The following is a 10408-nucleotide window of genomic DNA, read 5'->3' as shown; positions in this document are numbered from 1 at the left end:
ATAATGTAACATCCTCACTGAATCCCTCATTTGTGACCATTCAAGATGGCAGCAGATCTTGTGGGATGCATGGACAATCTTGAATCTCTCCTTCGGAAACACACGGAAGCTCAGTTAAGACAAGAAGAGCAGACCTCAAAAGCTGCAGACCTACTCCCATCTGTTCCCTCCACTGCCTCATCAAGTACCTCCTGTCCCACCTGTGACTCTCTGCAGATCTTACAGGAGCCAAATTAGCCACCTCGGTACCCACAGAACTGGCAGGAAGTTATCCTGACCTTGAGGGAACACTAAGATGGAGAAGACAAATAATAGTTTGATGTAAAAATAATATCCAGAAAATAAGACTTTTATTTCACTATTCCCACATCCATACCAATGGAATAACAAATAACCAATGTTCTATCCAATTTATTCTGCCTGCAAAACAAAGCTTTCAGCACTCACACTTGTGAATTCCCGGCATGTAACCTTAATTGATGCCCCCTTAATTGATGGCTCTGCAGTCCATGGTAGAGTAGAAAAGGCATTATACAACAGAAAGACATAAACTGTTTCAAATGAATGGGTGAAGGTGTTCTGCATTTTAATGAGAACTGGTGGCTTTTTTCATAGTGCTGCTTATGTGAGCCATATGATGCACAGTTGGTCCTCTATTTGAATCCAACTGTTCTAATTACACAGTAGAAACTAAATGTTTTGAGATATGTTGGAGAACATAGATGCAGGCAATGAGAATGTAAAGGACAAGCACCATCTAAGAGAGGATCCAATCCATGAACCCAAAGTTTTGGAAATTCTGAACATCTTACAATTAGCCCTTTCAAGCCATATTAGGAATAACATAATTTTTTAATTACCAACTTATGCTGCTTGAGTTTTGTTGGGAGGTAGGTTTGAAAGAACTGCTCCTTGTGTCGTTGCCATATAGCTGATAAAATGCTAAAATCGGGACACTAAGTGTCATTTCCAACAACAGTCAGATGTATGAAAAATAATGGAAATTTTATATATGTTGTTCAATGTGACCAGTAAGACACCCAAGGTACTAAGTGCAAAGTAATGATGGTGCATGACTCCAGCCACAACCACAGTACTAGTTCCACAGAAAACCTGTCCAAGGGCCAACAGAGCTACCAACCCATCAACCCACAGTAGGTTGAGTGAGAGATAAACAACAAGGTATTCTCTTGACAGTGTGGGCACAAGATCCACTCACAGTCAGCTCTTGACGTTTGCTTTGTTTAAATAATAACATTAAACATCAGAAAATGTTTTTCAATTTCTAAAATTTCTCTGAGGCACTGGATGCATTCGACAGAGACAATTTATTTATAAACTCAGTATCTCCCCATTTAAGACAGATGTTGTTTGCTTGTTTAAACGCTTGAATATCAATTGAAATACGCATTACCACCCTCAGTGAGATTATCTATATTATTTGTTTATTTGCATACGTTGTATTTTTTTAGTTTCATTGCAGTTTTCCTTCTCGAAAACTAGCTCTTGTATTTTTCTCAAGTAATCCTTTTTAATTTTCATTTAACATCTTCCGAAGTCACTGTCATTGGCGCCAGAAATATTCCATAATTCATCAGAAGCCCCTTTGTAAGCCAGACGGGGAGTGAAAGTGAAGCAGATATCCGCTCATGTGCTGCCGCCTCTTCTCCTTTGACTATGCATTGATGGTTGTTCCCTTTAATTCTCCATCTTCCTGCGGCATTCTGTCCATTCAAATGGGGCCATGGAGAAAGCGGATGGCTGGACCCAATGCAGGGAAGTGACTTCACTGGCACCTTTGTTTTCCTTTGCATCCCTCAGTACACTCGCTCTTCTGTGCCTTTCAAAGGCTTGTTTTCAGGTTAAATGCACCCAACATTGGAGACGGCTTCTCTCAAAATGAGAAAACAGGAATCTTTTCAAGCTGAGTGAAACGTTCCCTTCGCCTGCCAGTTGTCCCGTTTCCTCTGAAATAAACAGTGGCCCTGCGTGTTATAAATTAACCAGACTTAAATAAAATGCTTCATTTATACCAGGTTTCTTTGAAGCACGCTGTGCTTACATAAATTGGAATATCAACTCAGTAAATGGCGAGTTTTAAAATATAGGATTTCTTTGTCTAACAAAGGTTGTTCCTCACAATTGTTAATTCATCCTGGCGTATTGTAGGCCCAATATTTTAAATTACAATCGCAGGCGATCTTTACCTACCCTGCCAAACTCTGCTGCGCAAAAGCAGTAGCCTGAGACTGCCGTAGCGACATCCATTCTGATTTAGGATGTCTTTTCACACTGACCAGAGCGGTTCTTTCCCCGATGTGCATTGGACAGGTCTACTTTAACATACCCTGAGTCACACGGTGGCTGTGTGCTTAGGGAACTGATTGGTTCTGGATTAACTGTTGATCCCGTTCCACGATTTAACTTGTTATACGATGAATAAATCAACAGAGCTCGATAACTAAACAGGTCCCGTGGTTGTGGAAGGCACTCAAAGGTACATGTTTTTTTCTTGCACTTTTTTTCACCCCTCTGACATCAGATTTCTGAACGGTCCACGAACCCATGAACACTACATGGTTATTCCTCTTTTTGCACTATTTAGTTATTTTTGTAATTTACAGTAATTTTATGTCTTATCTCTTGCACTGTACTGCTGCCACGAAACACACATTTCACGACATATGTCAGTGATAGTAAACCTGATTCTGAAACAACTTGCATAGGTAAGAACAACTGAGTGAAATAAGCATACGTGTTTTTAAAGTTATTATCAACTATAATTCCAATGTATGTTTTCTTTGTTCGGATCTCCTATGAAACCGCCAAGAAACATAACGTTGATTCACATCACCCTGCGTATATGCGTGTGTGTGTTTAGTTTTTCTAGCACGTCCGGGGGACTTGGCGGTGAGTGAATGTGTTGAGTGAATTGTGAGTTCTGCTCAATCAGGTCAGTCACTTTGTGTTGGTACTTGGGAGGGCGTTGGGGGAGGAGCATCATCTCCGCAGGAACTCATATGGTTGCCCGATCATTATTATGTTTTTTTTTAATGTCCATTCTTCTGTGTTTCAAATCGTAAAGATTCTTCCTCTGCACTTTCTTAAAGATCCTTTATGTAATTCTGTTGAAAGGTTATTGGTCTGAAGCATGAACTCCGTTTCACTCTCCACAGAAGCCATCTGATCTGCTGAGTCTCCAGCACTTTCCTTCACCTAGTTCAGATTTTCCTGCATCTGCGGCATTTCCCTTTTGAGTTGTAACACCCACCTTTAACTAACAAAAAACGTTTTTTCAAGAGCTTCGCCTTGTCTCTTTAAGTCACGCAAAAAAATCGAGTATTTATTTCAAAATCATATTTACTACAATGTTAAATTTCAATGTGTACAGTTCTACATACAGTTTCTCAAGTGACTGGTCGACAAGGTGAAGAAAGTGCACATACTATGAGTTGACACACATCAATATATTTTTATATAAGCGATGCCATTTGACTCGCTCCAACAGAACCCTCGAGTGTCCGGAGTACTGGGAAGATGTTTCTCATTAGCTCCCAGTGTTTTGCCTGTGTTCGTTGTGTCTGTTTAACATCGCTAACTGGAACATAGGGCTTTACTTTGTCTATCTGCGTTTCAAAGGACGAGTGAACAGCAGCGCTGCCGGCGCCGCTGTCAGTAAAGACCCTGGGGCATGAACGGAGGCTCAGGGAAATCTTCAAGGACAATGGCACTCGGATATCCAGCTGACGAAGGGGTTTCGACCTGAAACGTTAACCCTGCTTCTCTTACCACAGATGCTGCCTGACCTGCTGAGTGTTTGCAACATTTTCTGTTTTTAATCCAGTTGCAGAATAGCTTTAAAAACGATTTTATATTATAGCAGTAATGCTTGGGGGCGGGGGCGGGGGTGTGGTGGTGGGGAGTGTAATCCAAACAACCTCAATCAAAAAAATAAGCAAACGATTGAAGATTTGGGGCTTGTCATCGTTCCTATTCATGCGTTGATCAAACCTCTGCACATTCCAGCAGACGTTACAGGGAGCTAAAAATAAACCGGCGCTCCCCCAGGTGAAGGGTCAAGACTCGAACCGTCGACTGTCCATAGATGTTCCCTGACCCGCTGAGTTCCTCCAGCGGTTTTCTTTTGGCTCCAAATTCCAGCATCTCCAGTCTCTTGTGTCTTCGAATGTGACATGGAGCCCGAAACTGGATCGTTACTATATAAGCAATTAAAGTATCATTCACGCATTTGATGTTTTATTAATTTAATATTTAATAAACTAGATTCACAGCAAAGATCGATCTCTAGGGATTTTGAGAGCGTTTTATATGAGCCAATGGGAAATGAAGGGTAAATAAAATGTGAAACAAATGTAAATGGATACAGGAGGAAGAGGGCAAAGAGGCCTACGGAAGAAAAAGGACTTGACAAGTAGGGGGAATGAAAAGATCTCGCAGTAGCGGAATAAACATAAATGTTTTCAAATTGTAATGATAAATAGAGATATCTGGATTTAAGGCGGGTGGGGGTAGAGGGAGCTCGATGAGACCTTTCATTGAAAGAGCCTTGTACCAATCGCGTTGATCAGTTCCTGTGTCCTGACTTGTAATTGGCTGATTCTTGTCCATTCCCTGTTAAATACCTTCACTCTTTTGCCAGTGCCAGGTTCATTTTAGGTTTGACTGTCGCCAAACTCCTCAGAGACTCTCACAGATTGAGCATAAAAGCCTGCAATACCCAGCGGTAGCAGCTTGAAACCCCGGGTTACACCTTGGTGCTCGCGAAGATCGAAGAAAGCCAACTGCAAACCTGAACAAAGCGTTTGCTTGCTCCGTTATTAATTATTCCCCGAAAACTGACTGGACTTCAGACCATGAGCGAGTTGCTGAAGTCGCCACCAAACGAACTGCTAGTGGTCACGTCCACCTTGTACAACATTCCTCACAAGGTCGACCCCGCCGATCGGTCACATTCTCCCGACGAGTCGCCCAGTCCCACCCCGTCAGCCAAATCCAGGAGTAAGAAGGATCTATCCGAGGACGAGCAGTTCCTATTGAGGAAAAAGATCAACAGCAGAGAGCGCAAGAGGATGCACGACCTGAACGTGGCCATGGACGCGCTCCGGGAAGTTATGCCCTACGCTCACGGACCGTCGGTGAGGAAACTGTCCAAGATCGCTACTCTCTTGCTGGCCAGGAACTACATCCTGATGCTAACCAGCTCCCTGGAAGAGATGAAGAGGCTGATCGGCGAGATGTACGGCAGGAGCGGCTCCACCTCGCGACTGGCCCAGCTGCCGGTGCTCACAGCCGGGGGCTCGCTGCTGCTGGGCGCCGCTCCTTCGCTCTTGACCCTGGGCAGCCCCAGGCACTCGTCGCCGACCATGAAGTGCCCCTTGACACCGGACGATCAGACTTGTTTCCAGCAGTGGCCCGGGTCTCCCTGTGCTTGTGCTGCCTGCAGGTTTCACTGCATCCCCTCCAGTCTCAACGCTCCCAGTGTCCAGGCGAGGTTCCCCAAGTGATGCTGGAAATCACCAAACATCGCACTCGGACATTATTGGAATTGTTTCAGATACTGTAAAAACTGTACGAATGAATTAAAAAGAGACACGAATGATTGAACTAGAATAATGCTATTTTCTCTACATTGTAAGCACTATTACCGAATCTCACTGTTTATATTAATGCTTAGGGTTAGTAGGTGAATTAAGATAAGAATTTCATTGATGTCAGGGCCAACGCTCCTTATTGTTCTCGGATTAATGAAGAGATATGCAGAAAGTTTTTCAGTTTGACTGTCTAAATCACTGGTAGTCCTCACAATGTGGGCAGTAAACTATTGTATTTAGCAAGTACGTTATTATGAATGAAAGAGCCAAACGGACTGTTTTGTAGAATCTCATTCTGATTGCAGAATAATTACGTCTTAACAAAGCGTTGAGCTTCTATTAACAATTGTGATGGTATTTATTGTTAAAAAATCAGCCGCGCCGCTCCTTGTTTTATACCATCTCATTAATGCATCACATTTAAAGAAAAAAACTCGAGAAGCTGAAGTGTTATCGGTTAGTGTTTTGTTGACAAATGTTCTAATCTAATCACGTGCATTAAATGTATTGTACAGTTATATATATGCAATAAATGTTTTGATATACACAGTTGGAGCTGGCGTGTTATTTTACACACTTATTTCGTGCTCCCTTAACTTCATGAACGTAACATCAGAGCATTGATCTCACAAGGAGGTCCCTCCATCGTGGGGGCACGTTATCTGGAAGTTAGTTTATTCGGGGCGAACAAGTTCAGATGGGTTTCGAATTGTGTTTGTATTCAGGTACGCATTCCCTTTTACAAGTAGGGCGATATAGTAAATATTTTACTTTTAGTAATAGCTTGCTTTCATTAAGCAATCAGTCGAATTGACATTCTGCACAGAAAACGACAATATCCTTTAATAAATGAGTTCCGGCGTAAGTAATCATTCACAGCAGATGTTATTATTTGAAAGCAATACTCTATACAATAATCAAGTTGACAATATACAGTTAATGCCCTAACACCCAGTAAGCATTCTAACCAAATGCACTAATATCATTTCCTATCTAGTTGTATATGAACTGTGAAAATATTGTGCGGTTTTCTTACTTTACACAGGAAATAATATGTTTCATATGACTGGAAGCTAAAATATACTGTTTTTTTTGAAAGCTTATTTTGATTGTATTAGTAGTTCTCAAAACTATGAGAAAAATAAGCAGTCATTATTTGAATAGCTCTGGGGACCTACCGAAACCACACTGGATGAGACCAGCTAAGTGACTGCACATGAAGGTGGCAGATGGAGTATAATAAACAGAAATGTGAAAATATTCGCATGAAATAGCAGAATGTTATCTAATAGGTGGGAGATTTGAAAACGTTGATATTCAGAGGGGTTTAAACTAGATTATTTAACATTATTAGCTTTCGGGCAGCTTGGACTAAAAGTTTTCCTTTGCTTGGAAATGTTTGAAAAGACCCTCTACCAGTCCAGAAGATGTAAAATAAACTGAAAGTTAATCGCCAAACTTTCCAACTAGCATATTTGCCTTAAGCGGAAACCAAAATCAACAGCCGGCGCAAAACTTAAGGGGAGGGTGTTTCAGGTCTTTCCGTTTACAAGTGCAAGGAAGGTGCATCGTCTATTTACATTTGAGTCGGTGAGATTTCCTGTAATCAGAGAGGAGGACATCTGTGTGTCATTGCCTCACCGCGAGTTTTCCTTTTCTGTGATTGACAGCAGCCTTACACAGCCATTCAGGCCGACGGTGAGAATCTCATTATAAATATTAATAGTTTTTAGCGTTTCCTTGTGGATGAAAGTAGAATCCACACTGGTGTTTGTTTTAAGGAGAGTGGGACTTTAAAAATGTTTAAGTCTACTTACATATTTCCTGCAAGTGTGCATTTTGGCAACTTTTCTATTTGAAATAATCTGCAGCACGAAAGACACGCAGTGACACCTTCAGATATATCAAAATATGTTTTAATATTTATCATAAAACATTTAGTTTGGGCAACTTGGTTTTTTCCTTATTGTATAACCTACATTATTAAAATCGGCACATCCTCCTGCGTCTGACTTGAAAATAGTGTCATTGCTTAGAGCAACTTTTCAGATACCATCGCATCTTTCGTATAACTTGTCTCACATAATTTAGGGATATCCTGCCTTCTTACTTAAACAAATGATTATTTCCAATGCACTTTGTAGTTGTAGAATTCATGATTTCTTTCCCGAGTTCAGAATTTTTTAATCCAGAGTAGGAAAAGATTGCTGCACAACATCCTATGCGTATTTAATACAATTCACCCACAGACACGAAGATCATGCACCGATGTTAATGTTGGTCTAAGAACGGGACAAACAAAATCACATGCAATAATGCATCTCACCACTTATATAACACCTTTGTACATCAACTAATGACCATAATGAGTTATCTAAAGCCTCATTTACACGACAGCTGCTAATTCAGTGTTGTACCAGATTTCAGCTGTTCCACATTAAAATGCACCATACAAACACTGCACATTTGTTGACTCTTCTTACTGCAAAGCACAAACACCCACCACACGCCGTCAGTTTCCATGCAGCTGCGTATCACAATGATTAGAATTAGGCTCATATAAACACCCTGCTTGATTCGCCTGCTAGTTTATTCTCTACTCTACAATGCAGAACATGCTTTGGACATCAGTGTGGAACAGTCAGTCCATTGGACTTCCTGCTTGGGAAAAAAAAAGTGCCAAAGAAATTGAGTGGAAATCAAATTCAGTAGGTTTTGATGTTCAATTGGGCTCACGGTTGGTTTACTGCTAATTCACACATTACAAGTACACTCAGTGATATAACTAAGAGCCAGTTGATTGTGCATCTATCACGTACACGGACATTAATATAACACTTGATCAAAATGAGTCTCATCACCCAGTATACAACCGTAGGTGTAAATCCGAACAATATGTTGGAATCTCGAGACAATCGATCGAAGAAGTTGATCATTTCACTCTAGAGATAGTATACCTCCGCTTTTGATCACCATACTCATAAAATACGTGGAAGGTCGGCCAGGAACATCCTAAAGCAAAATTGTTTCACCCCTGTAAAAAAAACACAAGAGGAAGTTTATAAAATTACGTAGAAGCAGAGGCATGACAAGAAGCCAAATGAATCTCAAACTCAAACATTGAGCTACATCTTCATATTTTGAAGCGTTGACTTATGAGCACGAAGAGTGCATGTATTCAATGTAGACTTGTGCAGAATCTAGATCATATACGTGGCTGAACGACAAATTCTATTTATTTCATTCTTGCATTTCAATGTATTGTGTTACTAGGTATCATAAATACTTATTTTCATTGGAATTTCATTCACTGGGAAAATACACCCAATCAATAATCGGCAGTTTGCACTAATTATCGCAACACTAAATCCCGAAGTTTTTAAACCAGTTACTGTACAATTATGTTGCAAACGTACGACACTAAATTGACAGCTAATCCAGATTTACAGATAGGTCTATCAGAGTTGCTTATTCGTTAATATTAATTCAGCTAGTAAGAGTTAATGCAACAGCTCACCGACATAAAGGGGTAAAGAAACCTGATGGATTCATAATGATCAGAGGGCGGGTATTACATATGCGCAGTGGAATTGTAAAATTCAGAGAGGTTACATGATAATAATTAAAATGTACTTAGATATCAAGTTGTAGAAACAAATTCCGCTTTAATATTTCGGTTTGACCAGCAAATGTATAACAAGCCACGGTTTAGCAATGACAGTTATAATGGGTTATAGTAGTTTCGTCCTTTGTTCAATAATATCTAATAGCTCTCCGAAAGACGGAATAATGAAGCCATTGGATAAAATAGGGGCACATGAAGTAGAGTAGCATTTTTTTAAAGTACATTCGGCAGATAAAACCACCCACTATGCTCTTCGAAACACTCTTTTGGGACGGTATACAATTCATTTAAGGACAATGTCACCTTCCTTGCAAGCTCCTGGTAACAGCTCAGGTACACACTGGACTGTAGCACTTGGAACTTGTACCCGTATGTTAATTACCTAATACCATAAATCGACGCTGACAATCCAGCCGACTTTCAATGCAAACGGATGATCACTAAAGCAATAGGACTCCAAAACAACCACAACACCAAGTGTCCAAGTGATGGGAGATAGACTAAACAGATTGTTGCGTTTGACTTTTTTTTTGCCTACTATCGCCGTTTCTTAGGGATTTCCGCGAACTTTCCTTCGTATTGAGGATGTGGCGCGGGGAGGGGGTGGGCTGGGGCGGTGAGCATAAAATACCTTCGGTATCAGCGAAGGAAAACGCAGATCGAGAACATTAATAAGGGGAAGACAACCCGACCAGAATGGTTGCAGATTTTGTGCACACTGAAGAGCTAAAAGAAATCAGTTACATCCATGCATGCTTTTTAAAGAAACGTATTACAAAGTGTTATAACATTTGAAAGAGCGAAAGTATTTCCAATTGATAAATGGCATAAAAATAACACTGAAAAAATGTACTAAGTAAATATCAACCAGCTCTCTGAAAGAAGGAATGAAGACCTTATTTAAATATGGAGTAATGAAATAGAGGATCATAGTTTATAGAAAGATGGCTTGGGTAGCAAAATGTTGGATTTCTTCACGAAGGTAACTACATTGGCCCACAGTGAGAAGAAAATAAGAGTTTTTGTAATGCATGGGACCAGAATAGGGGTGATTTTCTTGCTTATTATTGAATTTGGACACAATGAAATATTGTTTTTCAAACCACAAGTTTGACATAATTTCCTGACTGTTGTATTTTGTGCCTCTTGTTTATCAAGTTCAGGATCCTAT

The 10408-nt window shown here is 40.4% G+C and overlaps 1 protein-coding gene across 1 annotated transcript; it reads left to right on the top strand.

The window, feature by feature from the left end:
* The first annotated feature begins 4465 nt into the window (after positions 1-4465).
* On the top strand, positions 4466-6157 carry LOC127569706 (oligodendrocyte transcription factor 3-like). Its single transcript, XM_052014507.1, has one exon. The coding sequence runs from the start codon at positions 4875-4877 to the stop codon at positions 5523-5525; it is 651 nt and encodes a 216-aa protein (XP_051870467.1). The 5' UTR covers positions 4466-4874; the 3' UTR covers positions 5526-6157.
* The last annotated feature ends 4251 nt before the right edge of the window (positions 6158-10408 follow it).

This window comes from Pristis pectinata, chromosome 4 (assembly GCF_009764475.1).
Source record: "Pristis pectinata isolate sPriPec2 chromosome 4, sPriPec2.1.pri, whole genome shotgun sequence".
Lineage (NCBI taxonomy): Eukaryota > Metazoa > Chordata > Chondrichthyes > Rhinopristiformes > Pristidae > Pristis > Pristis pectinata.
The sequence above is the reverse complement of the archived record's forward strand: the minus strand, read 5'-3'. Positions and strand labels throughout refer to the sequence as shown.

Coding starts and splice junctions, on each gene's coding strand:
- LOC127569706 (XM_052014507.1), top strand. CDS start 4,875: ATGAGCGAGTTGCTGAAGTCGCCACCAAACGAACTGCTAGTGGTCACG.